At 48.3% G+C, this 20,568-nt stretch overlaps 1 protein-coding gene across 9 annotated transcripts in view; it reads left to right on the top strand.

Annotated features, from left to right (window-relative positions):
* Positions 1-19,843, top strand: part of Liprin-gamma (liprin protein kazrin) — a 166,140-nt gene extending 146,297 nt beyond the window's left edge. For 2 of the 9 annotated variants that reach the window (XR_013312574.1, XR_013312578.1), the window contains exons 9-16: positions 5,006-5,289; positions 8,293-8,405; positions 8,504-8,663; positions 9,976-10,152; positions 10,448-10,614; positions 12,985-13,138; positions 15,033-15,129; positions 17,937-18,712. Coding sequence is in view for 4 of the 9 variants with exons in the window: in XM_077654314.1 (XP_077510440.1) it covers positions 5,006-5,289; positions 8,293-8,405; positions 8,504-8,663; positions 9,976-10,152; positions 10,448-10,614; positions 12,985-13,138; positions 17,937-18,167 (1,286 nt within the window). In the remaining 5 variants the exon portion in view is untranslated. Of the gene's footprint in view, positions 1-5,005; positions 5,290-8,292; positions 8,406-8,503; positions 8,664-9,975; positions 10,153-10,447; positions 10,615-12,984; positions 13,139-14,790; positions 14,815-15,032; positions 15,130-17,936 lie in introns of all 9 variants that reach the window. The other 7 variants (XM_077654312.1, XM_077654310.1, XR_013312576.1 and 4 more) reach the window with 6 other exon arrangements.
* The last annotated feature ends 725 nt before the right edge of the window (positions 19,844-20,568 follow it).

Below are 20,568 nucleotides of genomic sequence, written 5' to 3'. Positions count from 1 at the left end.
ACCGAAACCGGGTAAAACGGGACTAATTGCAGCACTTAGGCCTCGCGACAAACGCCGGTTACGCCTTCGCGATTAGTTCGTGAGGGAGTATTGGTCATTCTTCACACCAAACAGAAAGGGAATAAAAGTGCCACAGGGGTTAATCATTCGAGAGTAACTACGTTGCTACAACTATTCGACCTCAAAAGAGCAGCGATTACTCCATCCGAGGATTGTTAGAGATGAGTCCTTGAGTGAGCTGACTCTTTCAGCGCCGCACGTCCCTTCTACGTGTGGACACGACGAAGCATGGTGCATGAATGACGCTTTATTGAAGAAGGCGAGCGGTTATATAGGCAAGCGGTAAGATAACAGAAATGGGGGCTGCTTCTGTCCGGCTAGGCGCGTGTGCATGACTTGCACTACGTCACATCTCCCCTCTCTCTTTTTTTTTTTTTAATCGTCGAATCAAGTAGAGTTTCAGAACTCAGGCGCCGGGTATCTTCGTGGTGGTTGGCGCTTCCGTTCACTCCTGCGGAGTTGTGTAGATTCGGATGTCCCTGTAGTGTCTGGGACTCCCACAGCTGGCAGCGGCGCGGGAGTCTTGTGGTCTGGAGACGAGGGAGGAGGAGCCGGATTGAGGTGTTTTCTTGTGCGCTGAAACTGTTGACCCTCTTCCGTTTTGACGATGTAGGCACGAGGAGTCTCAGCCCGCTGTACGACCGTGACAGGGGACCATGATCTTGAGGGCACATTGTACATAGTTGCGGTCGAGCCAGTGCGAAGCTCTGGAAGAGGCCGTGTACCTCTGTTGTAGAAGCAGCGTTGCTTGCTCCTGATGTCTTCTAGCGTTGGCATAGGATAATGTTCCCTCAGCAGCGCTTTGTTCAAATCAGATGGATCGAGACATATGCGTACCTTGTCGTTCTTTATGACGGTAACCATGTGGCTGGACCACTCGGTTGGCTCGGTCACCTTGGAAACTACTCCGGCTGCTTCCATGCTGTCCAGTTCCGCTTTTACTCTGTCCTCGAGTGCGAACGGAATCCGGCGTGCTGCTTTGACCACTCCTTGGGAACCTGGCTTGAGCTTCAAGTGGTAGACGACACCCTTGAGCTCGCCTAATCCGGAGAAGACGTCTTCATACGGCTTGACTACGTCGTACAGCTCTTGGTGCTCCAGTGAAGCAATTCGGCGAATCAAGCCTAGCTTCTCGGCAACTGAGCCGCTAAGAGTCACGGGTATGTCGTCTTCCATTACGAAGAATGTCGTTTCAAATGTTCCCTCGGGTCCGGTCACATGAAGGTGACTACGTTTCGTTGCTTTTTTCTGAAAGCCAAAAAATGTGTTCAGCACGACAGCGCAGTTTTCGGGTTGCTTTTGAGTTATCTTCTGCAGCTGGCTGCGTGATATGACCGAGCAATTGGCTCCTGTATCAAGCTTGCAGGCAACGGGCGTTTCTTCTATTTTCACGATTGCAGTCCAGCGGTCGTCTTTCTTGCTGCTTGGCGATAAAATTTGCAACCAGAAATTATCTGCCTGTCCGTCTGAATTCGCTTCCAGTGACGCCACTTTTTGCTCTTTCACGCAGAGGTTAGCGCTCTTCGTTTTGCACGCAGCTGCAAAATGATTTCTTTTGCCACATTTTAAGCACGTGCGTCCCTTTGCAGGGCATGTTTCACTGATGTGAACACGAGCACATTTGTTACAGCGACTTTTCATTTGGAGGACCGCATTGACGTCCACTTGACAGTTCTTGCTGGAGTGTATTTCTTCACTTTGCTCTTTGCCGTGTTCCCGAGCTCGACACATTTCAACAGTTTTGGCCAAGGAAGCATTTTCAGAAAGAAGCGTTTCTTGAAGCTTCTTGTCTCTCATTCCCAGAATGATTCTGCTTCTTAGCATGCGTTCTTCCAGCTCACCGAATTCACAGCTTTTTGCTAGTACACGCAGCTCCGTTAACCAATCGTTAAAATGTTCGTCTTCCTTCTGGTCACGCTTTCCAAATCGAAACTCGTGATAAGCTAGGTTTAGTGCTGGTTTGTAGAACGCTTCAAACTTTCGCTTCAGTACAGCAATGTCGCTTTTATCCTCTCCAGCATCAAATACGAAAGTGCTGTACGTTTTGCGTGCGTCTTCTCCAATACTGATGAGAAAAGTGGCTGCCTGTACCTCTTTCGGTTGTTGGTCCAGGTAGGTTGCAGTTGAGAAGAGCTCGAACTCTTGCTTCCATGCTTCCCAGCTATGCCAGACATCTCCCGTTGTATCCAGGGCCTTCGGTGGTGGCAGCAGCGAAGTGACGGGGGCGGCAGGCTGGGCGCGGTGCTGCTCGGCGTCTGTCATGGCTCTGGTCCGATGAAATTACCCGGGCCTCCCGGATTGCCGTGCTTCTGCCGTCGGTTACGTTGCCCGGTTGCGTTGCGCGATCGCTAACCGGCCACTTCTGACACCATGTGGACACGACGAAGCATGGTGCATGAATGACGCTTTATTGAAGAAGGCGAGCGGTTATATAGGCAAGCGGTAAGATAACAGAAATGGGGGCTGCTTCTGTCCGGCTAGGCGCGTGTGCATGACTTGCACTACGTCACACTACGAATCACGTTGTCGGACTTGGTTATGAAGGAAACTGTACAGGGGGTTTATTTTACATTATTTACAAGATTTAGGAACCCATCGGAGGGTGATGGGGGTAGGTCGGAGGATCTGAGAAGATCTGAGGATGATCGAGGATTCCTTGGTCACGGCACTCGTCGTCCGGCTTAAAGAGGGTCCGGTCCCTAGGATTCCCCAGGTTCGAGGAGGTCTTCGCCAGGTTGGGCGTGGCATAAAACTTGCGCTGTCGTACACACACACACACACACACACACACACACACACACACGCACACGCACACGCACACACACACACACACACACACACACACACACACACACACACACACACACACACACACACACACACACACACACACACACACACACACACACACACACACACACACACACACACACACCACTTCACATAGGGACACGCCCCCCTCAGAGAGAGCGTTGTCTTCGCGTCCGAACGAGGCTTCTCACGCTGTCAAGCCGGACACGTCTTCCGGGAAGTCCAAAAGGGCGAGGCGCCGGTGAGCCGGCACAGTTGAATGGGTGAGCCACGCCTGCTCTCGGGTTGGCAGTCGCCAACTGCCTCTGTACCGCGCGGGTTGATCTTCCGGTTACAATGTTGTTTACAAACGGCGGCAGAGTCCTCCGTCTCGATTCCAATAACCCAAGCGGGGACAGGCCGTGGGAACTAAGATCCCTATCGCCGTGCAGGGACCCCGGCTGCAGGTGTCCCGGGCCGACTACACAGCTAAACCATGCGGGCTGTCGCCAGAATCCTTACAGGATTAACTGCAAACGATCATCGCCGAACTTGCTCTCCGCACGGACTAACCGTTCGTCGCGAGGACCAAGTGACGCAGTTATTTTTTACCCGGTTTTTGGCTTTGAGTGTTTCATGGCACTAATGATTGTGGCAACGCATCGCCAAGGACTAACCCGTGTGCCTACTTTAATCCTTTTTGACAACCTGCGTTCGCACGTAACCCTTACCGCAACTCTGCCGCGTTTCAGCAGCGGATCACTCGTCCGCCTTCTCCGCTGCACGGCGGCAAAGTGTTTAGTCGACAAGCGTGCATTATTAAGAGTCGCAATTATCATGACGTTAGCCCTGTACGTGTTGCAGGTCGATTTTTCGCTGGAAAGCGTGCCACCAGCGGAGCACAGTCTAAGCTCATGTTGAAACTACACCTAATTTTGTCCAACAAGGCATGTCGTCGTTTGATGGGCAGCGATACTCCTCTTCAAATTCGTTCGTGACGCAGACATGCTGTGCGGAGACCAAACCGAAATGTCACGTGCTACGGAACATGTCACTGCAATGCCTACTTCGCAGTGCAGCTCGGAAGGAGCCAATTTTCTGTACTGAGCACTATATGGGACAAAAATCCCCATTTCTGCGTGTCCTGGAGACTACTGTTCCAGATGTGAAATCTCATGCGCTTTCTATAGGCATCGTGGATACTGGCAGCACCCGAGCTGCGTTGTCACTTTTCGGGTGCACATCCTGTAGCACAGTGCACCTTTTTCCCTTTCAAGAAGTCTATAATTACTTTGGTTGCCTAACTTATCTCACTGCTTTATGCAAAACTGCATTCTAAAGCTTGCTTACCAAGCTTTCTTGGACGTAATTTTGCGCCCGCACACTACAGCTCACCTGAATAACAATAAATACCATCTCTTTAAAGCACACACTGTGTATATGGTGAGGTGCATAGCGTATAGCACTGGATACATAGCCGCATAGGTAGGATGATAGGTTATCAATGTGGTAGTGGTTTTTTATTAAAATAATATTACTGTAAAAAGGAAGGAAAAGATTTTTGCTAGCCCCGGCATCTGCCATCGATACTGAAGCACCTGAGCTGGGGCAGCGGAAATAAAGGATAGCAGGCAGAATGGAGAAATGAAATGAAAGAGGTGAGGGGACAGGAAGAGAGGATAGGGGGAGAAGTAATATGTACAAACTATTTACACAATAAGATATGTGTCCAGGTTGTCCGCGTGATTAGTTCATTTTAGAGGAATTAAATCACACACGCGCACAGCACTGTGTTGGTTACAACTGGAGTGGGGCGTCCAGTTATTAATCGTTCAAGGCAGAACTCGCGGAGCGTTCGGTAACTCCAGGTAAGCTTTGATCACGGATAATAAATATCGGACTAAGTATATAGAAGATAACCCCGATATTGCACACGGCCTTCTGTGGGCAATCTGTGGGGATGCATTCATGCAGCAGTTGCACACAGCGTTTCGCGTGCATATCTTCTTTTTATTTTTTTTCTAAATAGACACTTTGGGGCGGTAGCCCCTAAGCACTCAAAACCTACAGTATTAATGTCTCAGTCCCTGCTGGAATGAGTAACGACGTGGGTACCGTGTGAACTCACAGCCGTCACCCGGTCTTGTCCCTCCAGGCCCCGAGTCGTCGCCCCAGCACCAGCACCACCACCTGCAGCTTCAGCAGCAGCGGCAGCGGTGTTCCTGGTCTCCGCAGGGGGGCGCTGGTCCTAGCCTGGGTGGTGGAGGACCCCCGCTGCTGACGCAGGAGGAAGCGGCCGAGAAGCTTCGCCTTCTGGAGGAGGCCCAGGGCACTCCCATGGAGCGATGGAAGGCGCCCACGGTGCTGGCCTGGCTGGAACTGGCGCTGGCCATGCCGCAGTACGGGCCCATGTGCGCCGAGAACGTCAAGAGCGGAAAGGTGAAGCACAATTACCGCTCGCCGATGGCGTGAAACAATATGCAAGAGAACAGGTACAAAGAAGGTGCACGGATGTGTGGAAGAGTGCGAAACGAATAATGAGACGTAACGCTCGAACAACGAATCCTATATTCAAGTGTGCTCGTCAATGAATATGCGGCAACAAAATAAAGATCAGGAAGAAGACACCAAAAATATAAGACAAATCATTTGCTATTTATGTTGTCTGGAGGGACACAACCTTCTGTCAGTGTCCACTTACCCGAGTAAATCCCACAGTCATTTTAATGCACAGGAACGACGGAAAGACAGCGAGCACAGTCACCACCAGCTATGTATATTTCATTGTCCTCTATGTCCTTTGTCATTTCTTGGTTATCCTTTGCTTTTGGACTGTCTTTGCAAACTCCACTGTGCGAGATGTGAAAACAGCCAGCCCAAAGAACCGTTATCAAACCAGTCATAGGCAGTAGCTCCACCAAATATTCAGCGACGGTGTAGGACAAAAGCACCTGAGCGGGATGCCAGAGAGGCGGTAGCATACTGCTATATAGCATACTGCTATAGCAGTATGCACACTACGCATGTACGCGTTGTACTTGTTATCGTTGTTCTCAGACCGATAGTCTGTCGACTCAAATTCCAATTGAGCGCAGCTATACGGGCGGCTCAGCAACTATAGCAAACTATGCGACGTCAGCCGTCATTTGTCCGTAAATCAGAATGAGGAACCAATGAAGTGCAGTTTGCTGCAGCGTCACAGCGAAGTCTTAGGTGCCAGCGTAGATGATGAGGAATAAGGGAGTGATTACTCAATGACGTCCACCCAAGCGCGGCCATACGGCTACAAAGGAAAGCTACACAGCTTTCTCAGAAACTTCACAGTTAAATAAAAATTCTTCCTGGTCTGGGGTTCGAATCCGGGGTTCGAACCCCGGACCAGGAAGAATTTTTATTTAACTGTGAAGTTTCTGAGAAAGCTGCATAGCTTTCCTTTGCAGCCGTATGGCTGCGCTTGGGTGGATGTCAATGAGTAATTACTCCCTTATTACAAATCTACTCCACCTTGGGGGAAACTTTTTGACGACATGATGAGGATGTTGGCTTTGTCGAAAGATAGCGCGAAGGGGTTCTTATTCGAACTTTTCCACTCTTACACGGTTCGCATGGCTACACTATTTTGCAGAAACGATCATAACGACCCGGTCTACACACTGGATATCTGAAATGTCGAAATCTGGTCAGGGGCCCTTTAAGGGCGCACTTAAAGCGTTTTTCCCCGCCCCCTCTCTTTTAGGCTGTTCAGGCTTGCCGCCAGCGAGCTCAGGGGAGCTTTGTCGTAAATTTGAACTCTCCATTTGTTCTTTGCTCCTTTTTATTTTCCGGTATCCCGGGCACCCTTTTCGGTCTGTTATTATTGAGGATCAATGACTTTCTATACCTTCCGCCACTGCCTTCTGCCGTTCGGATCACGCAAGCGGGGCTCGTTGAACGATCACAGGGCCGTTTCGCGCTGCCGTTGGCCACGACCGTTGGCAACACAGTGTCGTGATCAATCGGCCATGAAGCCATTTGGCGGCGCGATGCACTCATCGTCGTCTTCCAGTCTGACGCCTGTCTATTGGCGTTGGCGCTGGCGTCGCTCGCTTCGCGAATTACATATCGGAACGCAGCGGTGCAAGCCGACGCGGGCTTGGAGCTCAGCCAAAGCGCCGTCCGCGCTTGTGCTGCTGGCGCGAATGTGCTGCTGTCTGAGCTAAAGAAGAAGCAATGGTTTTCCGAAAGGGACTGACCTAGAATGGGGTCGCTACTGTGACGAGTAGGTATATGTTCCTGTCACCCTTGCCGCAGCTGCTGCATTTGGCATTCGATTGGCGACACGTTCTATATGCTAAAGAGCGGAGCATGCGGCGGCTGAATTTGTAGTCAGTTCTAATGGGGTCGAGTTACGGCGCAGTTTTCACGTAGGACCGATGGGAGAAGATTAGCTTGGTACTCAACCAACTGGTTGATTTCGACTGAAATTTCAGGCTGAAACTGCTCGAAACAATAGTGTACAGAATACAATACAGTACGGTACGATGCGACAGGATACGATACAGTACGGTACGACGCGATACGATGCGATACGATACGACACGATTCGATACGATACGGTATACGAACGATGGTCCTGCTTAATAATAATTAGTTCTGAATTAATTGTTTTTTTTCGATTGGAACTGCCAGGTGAACTGACCACGCGGGACAAGTGAATGTAAAAGAAAAGATAAAGGTGGTTCATGTACTTTCTCTTGTCACGCAGCTGCGCCAGCACGTAATGTAATTTCACAGTTTAAGGGATTAGCCGTTTTTTTTTGGCCAAGCAATGTCATTTTATATCCGCATTTCCAAGGCGCATGGGCTTTAGCAAATGAGGTGTGATTTTTCCGCAACTGAACCGTTTTGTGAAGCCGACTGGGAAATGGCTATTTCACGTATGCGTGTATGTGGCGTGGGCAACGTCATGTGGTATTATTAAGATTTTCGGGGAATATCTTGTATCACTCTATGCTTCAGGGGTTGACCTTTGTGCGTTCCAAAGTTGTTTTTTGCGTTTCGAAATAAAACGGCGACAAATTTCGAGTCTTGGCACATGTGTACCAGTAAATACCACAGAGCCCTGAATTCATCAGCCTCGGTCACGTGTACCCAGCTTTCTTTAAAGTTGGGTGTTGGCAGTTTAATATATTCTAAGATGTCCCAAGGGTACTTATTTATTAGATAATATTTTCCTTCACGATCAGAATGCTACAACATGGTATATGTTGTACACTAGTACAAGCTGCGATTTGTTGCTGCAGTAGACTCTATAGTCATGAGCAAGGCGGGCAGAGGGTCTTACCTCTCTGCTTGATTTCTCTGATTGTCAAATCATTTCGTTCTGCAGATACGAAACTTTCCTGCGTATCCTGCATCCCTCATCTGGGCACGCAATATATCTTTCTGGTCCCGACCTTCCAGATCCTACTGGAGCTGTCCGACGCTGAGCTCGAAGCCGGACTGGGCGTCAGCAACGTCATGCACAGGCGAAAACTGCGCCTCGCAATCGAAGAGCACAGGGAACCCTCGATATGGTAGGTGGCACCACCGTCGCTTTGTTTCGCCTACCAACAACAGTTGGGTTAGCTGGAGGAGTGCGCTCCACGTCATTTTGGGTGAAATGTGTTCGCAGCCCGTACCCCAAGATGTGCCTGGTGACACACACGTGGGTGTGCGGCGAGTGGCTGTCCAGCCTGGGCCTGTCCGCGCACGCGGACAGCTTCCGCGCGCAGCTGGTGGACGGTCGCGTGCTCGACACGCTCAGCCGACGCGACCTCGACAAGAGGCTGGGGGTGAGGCTGCTTCCTATTCCCCCACTCCTTCTTTTGTGGCGATAGCTACATTACGGTAGCATTTAGAGCCTTCAGCGCGGCAGCACCGTGGCTGCGCCGCCACGCTGCCACATGGTCGGTCACGTGGTGCGGAGCAGCTGCCGGCGGCGCGGCGCCGTGGCTGATCACGTGGTTGGTCACGTGACCAAGTTCCACTCGGCCAGCTGTAGCTATCGCGTCACTCCAGGTCTAACCAGAGCTAAACCACCGCCAATTTTTTCACTCATCGCTGTCCTATTAGCTGCCCACTCCAACTCCTCCAGAACTCATTGCCGGTCTTATTAAATATCATCGCTGTCGTTTTGAGCGAGCAGGGCCGATAAACATTTCCTGGCGGGCCGGATCACTTAATTAGTTCCCGATAAAAATGACGATGTTGGACAAAGGAGGTACCGTATGGCCAGCTAATCTCATGTATTCCTTTCAACTTCCTCGCGGAATTACACTGCGTTATAGCACTTCAATCCGATCAGGTTAAGCCTATAGAGCGACGACTTGTCACTACATCGTATTTTGTGCATCGAAGTTAATACTGAGCAGCTCCAAGGATGTGTCGGTGGCCCATTCCGCATCTCTCATGCGTCCTGGGGCCGTATTCTGCAGCAGTTTTTCTCAATTCATTCTTGTCTCACTGCTACCATTGATAGTTGCTACTCGTGACGTCATAACTGGAAGTTAAACGGCGTTGTTCGCTGGCTCCGGTGTTGAAGGCGAGGCTGATCAATGGCAAGAAAGCGAATGAATGAATCCTTAAAATAATCGTCACGTAGTGCGGCCCCTGTATGGCGCTGACAGAAAGCATCTCAGGCGGTTACTGACGGCTGACAGCGGGAGTAAATTTATCAACGAGTCATAGTAACTTCATTGCACAACTCAGGGAAGTACTACATGATCACTTTAATTCACCGGAACAAGTACAGCTCAGGGCCAATGAGCGCCAGAGGTGCCACATACATAAATTCCGCAACTAATACGCAATATTTGCAGTCAACAACTCAATATTTTCTCCAGATAAAATTCATTTATGTGCACAAAGTTAAAAATCATTACGTAGACACAATATACTCCTTGGGAAAGTGTTAATTTTTTTCTTCTCGCTTGTATGGACTGAGTATGACACGGTGTACGGGACGCACCGCTGAGAATACTGTCATAAAGAATGTTATTCTTCGAAGCCAAGACAGGCGATACGTATACCTAGCCGCGCCGAAGGAGTCCGTGTAGAGAGACCTCCTCCGCCTGAGCTCATCACGCATGCACCACGTGTTCGCAGATGACAAACCGACACGAGCAGACCTCGCTGCTTCGTGGCGTGCAGCTCCTGCGCGCCCTGCGCTTCGACCTGCGCGCGCTGGCGCACAGGAGGGCGCACTGCCGGCACCTGGACGTGGACCCCCTGGTGTGGACAAACCAGCGGTTCATCCAGTGGGCGCGCTCCATAGACCTAGGGGTGAGTCGGCCGCCGCTGTGGCGGTGGTACTCCGATGATACGCTCTTGCTGATGGGCATCCACTCTCGTATGTGCTCGACCATCTAAAGACAAACTCAAGCACTGATTAACCACATTTCTCCCCGTAAATATGACATACTTGTCATCACGGGACACCAATCTCTCTCAGCCTAGCTTCGACGCTCTTGGGCTTTTACATTACGGTGCTCTGGAGCGTGTCCTCTGTCCGTGTTAGGCTTCGGTTTACGACGGCTGATTCTGCCCTATGGTGAAAGCGGAGCCCCCTGTGGCGCAGGAGTACGCCGAGAACCTGCGCGAGAGCGGAGTGCACGGGGCCCTGGTGGTGCTCGAACCTTCCTTCACGGCCGACACGATGGCGCAGGCGCTGGGCATCCCCGTCTCCAAGAACATCATCCGGCGGCACCTCACCACCGAGCTGGAAAACCTCGTGCAGCCGGCCAGGTATATACATATACGTGCACTCGGGAACGCTATAGCTCTTCCTCACCGTGTTCTATGTGCACTTGATACCGAGTGCGAACATTGCGTCCGAATGGGCTCACTGTGCTTAACCATTGAGGCCCGGGTATTTCAACACGCTCATGTTTAGCGGAGGTGTGTGTGTTGGCACTCTTGCTGGGCACCGAAATTCCGGTATAGCCTACATCCGCAGCGAAATTGGGAGCTAGCTGGTTGCGGGAACTCTCCCGAATCCCACGCATTTTATTTGTTTGCTTGGACTTATTGGAGCGAATAAAATGAAAATGGCAGGGTTTTAACGTAGCTAAACAGAGTAGAAGTACGAAAACATGTGTTTAGCCTGGTTGGCTCATGGTTTTGCTTTGCTGGGTCGTCGGCACGTAGATCTGGCGAGGATATTAGACTCAGGTTAAGCTCTGATCGAGATATGTTCGCACCGCAGATAGAAGTTGATGAAGACGATGATGTGCAATGCACAGCGCGAGAGTGTTTCAGTTTAACACTAGGCGTGATCGGGTGCGGCGATAGCATACATAGTGCCCTCCTGCAGTGGCCAGCGAAGCTATCTGTTCACGCCGCCACGGATTCGAATCGCAGTCGTGGCAATATTTATTTATTTATTTATTTATTTATTTATTTATTTATTCATTCATTTATTTATTTATTTATTTATTTATTTATTTATTTATTTATTTATTTATTTATTTATTCATTCATTCAAGGTCAAGGCTTCATCGATGAATCGAATTTTGCAGCTCTAAAACCCAGCTGATCTGGTAAGAGCTAGGTATCTTTCACGAAGAAGTAGAAAACAAATAAAAAGCTAGAGGTAATTAGAAGAAGAAGAAGAAGAAATTCGGTTGCATCTCGCGAAGGGAAAGCTCCGTACCCAGATACTTTAGCACAGAGTAAATATATTGGTCACAGTAAATGACTTCGGCAATTGTCCGCTTTTTACAACGTAATTTATTGTATTCATATATGTATATATATCGCCATTACTTTTTGGAGCTAGCCGCAAGCTATGGATGAAGTACTTTGTGTTCATTTGGCGCTCAGAACTCGATCGATTATCGTTGGCGCTTCTCTATAGGTTTCTGATCTTTGCAAAAATGAGAACTACCTCAGCGATTCGCAGCTGATGAGGCGGCCTTTAAACACTGCGACACTCCAAAACCACTGGTGCCATTTGCCTTCGATATTTCCCATGTACACTATACGATTATAGTCGGAGAGGTTGCTTATAATGCAAGTAAGCTTAGTGGGTGAGTTCATCTCGATGCATTTATTAATGTTGTAGACTGCAAGTCGTAAATCCTTTACATATCACTTCTATGCGCCAGTATAAATTAATTATAGAACTGACGCATTAGCACTCTTGCGAACAACTATCTATACATCAAGCGCAAATTCAAGATGGATGACACCCGTTAACATTGAACAGCGAACGCTCAGAAAACTAAACAAACGAACTGGTGTTTTGGGGAGAAAAGTAAACAAAGCAATACGAAAACGGAAAAAGAAAGAAAAATCAGAATTAAGAACTCGCTAGCTAGTGTTAACTGCACAAGATATTACTATATATTATTCAAAAACTACTGTAGCTTCTCGATTCTTCCTCCAAAATACGGCATTCAATCAGCCCAAACACTTTTTCTAAAGCAAAGGCCCAAGTCATTTATGCGAGGCTTCGTATATAAGAACAAAGGAAGCAAACTCCTGTTAAACGCTCGAACAAACATTAGCTGTTTTAGGTTTTCAACCTGAGCTACCTTTACGCTTATACTTTCGCATGCTGTCTGTGTTACTCAGACCACGTCTTTTCTGCTGACGAGCGTAGATTAGCTGTCTAGAGCAATCTACGTGAGGCCTCCGGGAATAGGACTGCCTTACCTTTCGGGAATTCGTTTTCTCACTCTCACTCTTTCTGAGCGCTCGCTTTACCTTAACGGACGGTAATTATCGAGCAGTCAAGAACACCCGCGTATCCTCCATGAGAAAACAACTGTTGCATGCGGGACCCGGTGAAAGGGCGTGGGCCGTGGTGGACCGTCTACTCGCGGTCTTGGCTTACGCCACAGCTCCACCGAGACGGGATGGAAAAACAGTGGCGAGTCGAACTTCAGTACCACGGCGTCCTAATTGCGCTCGTTGCCTCCGCTCGTACGTAAGAGCAGCTTACGCCCTCTAACGTCATTTGCTCGCCGCATTTCTTTTCCCTCGCGAACGGTGGACCGCGAGAGGCTCTACCCCAGGGCCCAAGCAAAGTTGCGCGCGTATACGCACCTAAAGGATAAGAAGAAGCCGCTAGGCCGCGCTCTCTAACGGTGCGCGCTCTTGCGACGTCCCCAGGATGTCCCTGGAGGCGGAGGCCGTCGTGGAGAGCAAACGCAGCGGCGAGCGCCTGGCCTCGGCCACGGGTTCCCTGGGAAGAAGCTTCGGACGGGCCTCCAGGGCTCGCTCCACCGAGAGGGGGGCCTCGGACAAGAGACGCTCCAGCATTCGGGTAAGCGTATAACCCCTCTTCTTCTCCTCCTCTCCCTGCTATTTCTGATTAGCCTCTCTCTGCGTGTCGGTACACCTCTCTTTACCTCCTTGCTTCCTTCTTACAGCCCCTATTTGTCGCTCCTTGTATACCTGTACTGTATACTTTCGTCTTGCCTTCTTTGCTGTAGTCCTGTCTCCCCCTATTTCACTTCCTTGTCGGCACTCTTTCGTTTTAGTGTCGTTTATTTTTCCTCTTCTGATCTTGCGTTGTATCTTCGACGCGCGTCCACGCCAGGGTGTGTCTTCTGTGCGTTCTTTTTCTTCTAGTTTATGTGTAGACCACCACCGCCACCTACACGCAGGTGTGCACTTGGCGTTGCGGGCGCTGAGCAGCACAGTACTGCTTTCCCGTCTGCCGGAAACCCGCGAATGTCGCTTCCCAATGGACATTAAAACTCCTATGGATGTCTTGCGGACGTTCAGGACGTCCAAGGGAGCTCCAGTGCCCATTGGGTTGTCGCAGTCCTGATTATGTAGTTACAGGAAATTCCGTGAATTGCCGAGTAAAGGCGAAAAGGTTTTGTTTATGCTTTGATGTTAATATGACAGTACGTAATACAGGCTATAGATTTGCTGCAAGTTTTTTATTCAGAAGCTCCTATGTCGTTGGTATGTGGCCATTGGCATGCTACGGTAACGACCATGTACGCTGCATCTGATGCCTGGAATGCTGCGGACAGCTACTAACAATCGATTTAGCAGGGAAAACTATGCTTATATTCGCTTACTAAACACGCCTGTGTTTGCGAAAATGCCATGTTACTAATATTATCCTCATTACGACTCAGTCGCTGTAATCCATTTCAGTGAGCCATGTTAACTCTGCTGTAATATGTGACAGAGATTGATGCAGCTGGGCTAACTAAGAGTAACACGCAAATGTGGCTCGGATAAAATAATCGCTGTCATCTGCTTACGTAATTTAGAGCAGTAAGTTAAACGCGAAAACAGTAATGCAGAACTAGTGAGACTTACCAGCTGTGGAGAGTGCAGCGCAGAAGCCTAAGCTCTACCAAATCTGCACCGCTTCAAGTCGTGCTCAAACACATCAACGAAAAAAAAAATTGTTCCCTTAGACAACCTATTCAGTTTCACAAACATGTCTAAAAATAAGTTGTGTGCAATGTTCGATAAAATTCTGAAAGCCAGTTCAACGTCACGTCCGCTGTTGCTTGCGCACTTGCGTGCAGTTTTCGAGGAGCTCATTCGGCAACAGCCTCAAACGCTGCTACAGAAAACTTAACAAGCAAATAAAGAAATAAAAACTAAATTTTTAATTCGTGCTGCGTGTGAAAGGTGCCAGTTTTAATCAGTCGAGTGTTCTTCGTCCAAGTTTTAAGTATGTTTAGAATCTATTTACGTATTAAAGGATCTCTCTGAAGTCTCAAAGAGCACTTAGTGATTATTAGTTGTGCATGCTAAGTGACATTCAAGTGCAGTGAGTAAGAAGCAACCGCGGTTCAACCAGAACCCGGAGACCCATAGCTGCAGCACCTACCCTGCACGCCGAGTGCCCCGTACTTCCGAGCATGCCTGCATTACCGCGCGAGTCACTCTATGCACTGTCTTAACAGCTCTTTGCACTTGTTATTTACGCTGCCAAAAATGCAGTCCGCTGGCTGGAAGAACTCACAGGTGAGGTGTGAATGTTCAATGCTCGCTGCTGCAAATGACGCGCAGACTCCGGCAGTGTTCAATGTAGTCAGCATGCATCTCGCTTTTCACATGCTTGCATGCACGAACTACAAACATGTGCGCTCTTATTTGCTCCGTACGTGTCTGTGATACACTCTGCCGCCTTTCACTCCTGCGTTCGTTTTATGCTGACGCTCTTTGTTGGTGCCTTTTTACAGCTGAGCCTCTCCTAGAAGAAATCGTCGCTCTCCTCTTCTCAAAACATACTTGCCTTGGAATGCATCCTAATCCTACTCATCACTCTGTACCCAAACGGTAACGCCTTCTCCTGACTACTTCTCTTCATAACCACGCGCGTCTAATCAACCCAGTGTGTTCAGGTGCGCTCACACAGCCGAGGGTCGAATTTGGTGTGTTCTAATGTCCCTTCTCAGGAACCTGCGTTAATCCGCAGAGTTTGTCTCAGAACTCGCACTGAAGCTCTAAAGGCGTGGGTTAGCTGCTGAAGCTCTTTACGCCTCACTGAGCAGAGGCACAGCTGTAACAGAAATAATCCGAATGCATAGCACAAATGCAGTTTCAACACGAAATGAGTAAAAAGGAAGTAAGCTGTCATCTAGCCCAGCTGTGATGCTGCCCAAGGCTTGGAGTAGATTTCCATCACTAAAACTACGGAATACCTACGGTTGGCCAAGAAAACAAATTCTTTTTTTCAAAACATGCGAGGTTCTAGCAGTTACGAAAATTTTAACCGGGGTTTCAGTTTCCTCTATTTGCTAACCTCGGGACCTCAGGCGCCGCGTTTAAAAGCCCCCTCCAATTGATCACTGCATCAAGTTACTATGCTCCGCAGTGGGAATATACCTCCGTTGCCGAGAGTAAGCATTCCGCTTATGATGTTTTAGATATCTACTCCAGAACTTGTGCAGCATACTCTCCCCTAAAAGGGAGTGCTCTAGAGGACAGCTTACTCCCTTTTTTACACCCATATAGGCTTACTTGTGTTAAGAGTGTAGAAGGGGGTCGGCGCCAGAAACGCGTAACAAAGCGTTATTTAGGAGGCAAATAATGTGACTCATGCCAAGAAGCGTGGAGTCAATATGCCGACCATGCGGACTTTTAGGCGAAAGTTATGGGCCGCACTATTATTGGTACATACCTTCTCCGCATGTTTTTCTAACTGTGGTGGCAGCCATTGTGGTAACGCCTCTTGATGGCCTGCCGTTACTCTGCGGACCAAGTATAGGACATCCTAATCTGGCAACATCGGTATTTTCAGGTTGCGTGAATCCGGTAGATATCGTAACGGCTGCGTGGCAGCCATTGTAACTCCTCTTGATTGCCCTCACGTTACTCTATGGACCAAGTATAGGACGTCCTAGTCTGGCAAAATCGGTACTTTCAGGTCACGCAAATCCGACCGATATAGTGATGGCCGCTATTATACCATGAAACTTAAACTTTTAGACAGCATTTCGGCATCGTTTTTAAGGTCAGAGTCTGCAGTAGTGGCAAAAAAAATATTCTTAAACCGATTTCGACGTTGGCTGGAAGAAGTAAGCCTTTAATTCTGTGCATCTTTTTGCGGAAAAAAAAGCTGTTAGAACAGGCCCTGCTGGCCAAACCTGTGCGGTCAACTATGAGTGCGCCGCGGGTGGTTAGCACAGCCTTCTCTCTACAAGTTACCCTCCTGTTGAGAACATTCCCGTTGCCCTATTGGTACTAATTACTCCCCCTGAATTCAGTGTTAAGAATAGAGGCTGTCTATAAACAGGCGTGACAAAATGGCTGCCATCGTGGTAGGCAAGAACGAAGAGACTGTGTGCATATATGTGCGTGGCTGCCGCGTTTGCTCCATACTTGGCATAGCAGCTATGTTCCAGAAATGGCGGGCGTATTGAAGATCCTATGGCACCAGAACTAAGGCGACCACTTTTTAGGTGAAAATTTTGCGGAGCTGGAAAGAATTCGGGAGAGAAGTTTACAGCTGAATTTGGTGGGCGTGTCTTGGCTGTAGCTCCCTCCTATAGCCTTTTCCTTCCACCAAGGGCAATGGCATGGCTGTCTCATGGTTGTGTTTAACAACTTTATTATGAACGTGTCCGCGCTTTCATGACATCGTGCAGTTGTGTCTGGCAAAGGCGATGCCTTGCAGGTGTACCTGAATTGCATCAGCATTACCGTCAACAAGTGCAGGTTCGCCGATCTGGATTCAAACCTGCGAAATTCTAACAGAGCCCACCCGTTGGCACGAGCTGAATGCAAAGATAACCTACCACATAATCAACACTTGCCTGAGGCTGCTGTGAAGCAAAACATAACGCTTTTGTGTGTGCTACGCGCTACTAACACAGGCAGCATGCATATGAGTTTATTAAGCAGGAAAAAAAAACCTACTTCTTCTGAGCTGTGCGCTTATGTGAAAAGCGCTATTTTCGCTCTACTTCGCAGCATGCTGATTTGCAGTTTGCTATCAGCTTGTGACGACTTTTTTTTGCATGCTTTGATGCTAAGCTTTTGGCCCCTTTTGGACTGAGGAGAAGTGTGAATGGTGTACTAAATGTTCTAAGCCTCTTCTGTAGCCCGCTATATGCCACGCTGCGAGATGAAACAAGAGAAAAAATTTACCATGAAAGCATCGCAGAAGAATCCGACTTGACTGTCACAAAATTCTTTCACGCTATACTAACCCTACTTCACTGTACGTCGGGCGATGTAAGAGCTTTCTGATGATGTGAGTGTACGAACGTAGGCATCGGGCGACATTCGAGTAAAGATAAGCATCGCTGCATACGTCGGAAGTTGTATTCTAAACGGCGTTCTTTGAATACCTTGAATGACATCAGGTTTCTTACCTCTGAATGAACCTGCAGTGTTGGTGGACATTTTAGAATCCACTAGCACTGAAACTGTTAAGTGTTAACTAAAGCTGCTCCCCGCATTCGCCCATAAGCGGAACACGGAATATGATTAGTAAGTAGCTTTCTGCCAGGTCCTCAAGAACGTGGAGGTATTGAGTGCTAAGATTATATCTTTACAATTTCTAGCTGTATCGTTAACGAGCACAAGAAGTTCTGGTACATATAGCATACTGGGCTAACTATGGCACCACCACTGCGCAGGACTCCTTGGGCCGGGTTCTGGGCTTCAACTCGCTCCCGAAACCCAGCACCAGTGGCCTGGGTTCCTACCACGCGACGACGACGACGGTGGTCTTGTCTAAGCCACCTCCAGCGCCTCGTGTCTTTCGACCCAGCACTCCTCAGCCGCAGCCCCGACCGCCACAACAGCAGCAACACCGGAGGGTGTTCTCCCAAGGCACCATCGAAACACTCACGGTGACGCCCGTGTGAATAGCGTGGCGTCGTAGCTTATTCTCGGCAAAGACTGGACAAGGTGCGCTTCTATGTTCGGCCATGAAAACATGTGTTCGAGTGCGCTAGGTACTGTGTTTCCAAACGAGCCCTTGAAGCTGGACCTTTTGAAGCCGGAACTATTGGATCCGAAGCTCGTGGAGCCGGAGCTCTTGTATCTATTCGGAGTTATGGCCTTCGCAGATGTAGCCTACTGGAAGGATCGCCTGTCTCTTGTACCGTAAGGAAAGCATATGCAGCCCGTACGGCCCTGCAACACCTGCTTGATGTCATCAGTGCAACATGTTGAGACGGCGCAGCTTGTCCTCTCTGCGGGGTCAGCTTTGTGCAGTAACATCTACAGAAACGAGGCGTGGCTGCAGCGTCTTGCTCTGTGATCCGGAAAGTAAATTGTGAAGGCACGTGTAATGGTCTTTAAGCAAAAGACCTAACCCTCGCATCACCTGAGCCACAGCAAAGAACAGTTTGATCCTGACAGGCCGACTGTGAAACTGTGAGGATGTGCCCTACCCTTGAACCCGCACACACACAAAAAAAGGTAGTCGAAGCCCGTGCAGAAGCATTTCAGCTAGACTTGGAAAGAATCTTAGACAGGCATGATGGTATTTCCATTATCTTCTACATATGGGCAGCCCAGTTATTTTCGGCGTTTTCCGCAGAGTTCTGCCGAGACACGGTGACGCAGTTCTTCCCCAGTGAAAAGATAGCAGAAGAGGAATTCACTTCAGAAGACTCGCTGCTAGGTCGGCCCATTTATATCCAAGATGTTTGTCCACCTTGCGTGTGCTCGGTGGCACTCCTGTCCCGGTCGAGTTGCTGGTAAAGTAGCTCTGTTCTTCCGTTTGGTTGTGAAAGAAAAAAACAATAGGATGGACGGAACGAACAGCGAATCCACGGACCACGCTTCGAGCTCCGCTGTTTTCCAGAAAAAAACGTCGATACCCAAGCTATGCTCTTGCAGCTTTTCCTGTTTTTCGTCGAGGACTACTCGGCTGAATCAGGTCTTCGATTTCAACGAACACCAGCATTCCCTGCGCATTACGCGAAGAACTATTAGGAAGGACTTCGGTACTGCCCGGAACATTGCAGCGTGGGTTGCCACGCTCTGTACATTGTTTGCCGAGTGCTTGTGTCAGTATGGTGAAGGATCAATTCTTGCTCAAGGCCGTTGGCGTCACTTGGAACTTACCAGCCTGTCACGTGACTTGAAATGGTCGTCAAAGTTGAGCGCAGCCCACGTCAGCTGCGCTCTGCTTCGGGCTTCATTGGACGGCGGGCAGTCTTTGAAGTGTAATGTGTGTCACCCTTGTTGTGAAACTTTCAATTGTGAAAGTGCAAATTGCTAAGCGTAAAACTTCTTTGTCTCGCTCACATGTGCTGCGAACGTTCCATACAGGTAAATCTCGGAGACACGTTCAAGGCGGCTTTATTCATCTCCACATCTTCAATTTTCATTTCTTTTGGACAGGTACATACAATTCATTGCATTCTTTTTACGTGAATATTGCTTTCCAAGTTACATTTCATCTTCTATCCTTTATTCTTGGTATTTTCTGAAAGCACATTCTGGAAAGAAAAGTGTATAGACATTTTAAGTGGCACCTGTTCCTGATGCCTTAGCATCACCAAAACGCTGCCGTTATTCAGGGTGCAGCGAACAAACAAACAAACAAACAAACAAACAAACAAAAAAGCTGGATGTGGAAACCTCATTTTGCTACTGCCTTTATACATGTAAGGATATTTGATTATGCATTTAATTGAGAAGGAACACTCGCTAATTCACCGCTTTGTTAAAGCACCTTTTTACTATCATAGTTAGACAAATGAATGTTAATGTTTTCTCACTGGAGATAATCTTCTTGCCGCTCTGTTCATCTTTACAAACACACACACACGCACGCAGACACACACACACATTATATATATATATATATATATATATATATATATATATATATATATATATATATATATATATATATATATATATATATATATATATATATATATATATATATATCATTTTCAGCAGGCTTAACTTTAAGCACCGTTACACTTTAGCAGCTTTTTCTGTCAAGCTATATCGCTGCTGCCTTGTCAACCGCAAGGAATGCCAGCAACAGCAAAGTAATTCGATAGCGCGCGGTCACTCGCTGTACAGACGTGCTCTCGGTTTCAGGCCCTTGCAAACTGAGCTATTTTTAGCGGCTTTCTGTACCTTAGCCTTGCGATTTGTGTGCTTCCTTAAACATATAGGTTATGTCGTGTACAGATAATTTACGTATATAAATATCTATATATATATATTTATAAGCATAGAATTAATTTTAAGAACTGCGGTTATATAAACTGACGATATGTTGCGCAGCACTCTCTA

The sequence above is a fragment of the Amblyomma americanum genome, chromosome 2 (genome assembly GCF_052857255.1).
Source record: "Amblyomma americanum isolate KBUSLIRL-KWMA chromosome 2, ASM5285725v1, whole genome shotgun sequence".
Lineage (NCBI taxonomy): Eukaryota > Metazoa > Arthropoda > Arachnida > Ixodida > Ixodidae > Amblyomma > Amblyomma americanum.
This window is presented reverse-complemented; position numbering and strand designations above follow the sequence as displayed.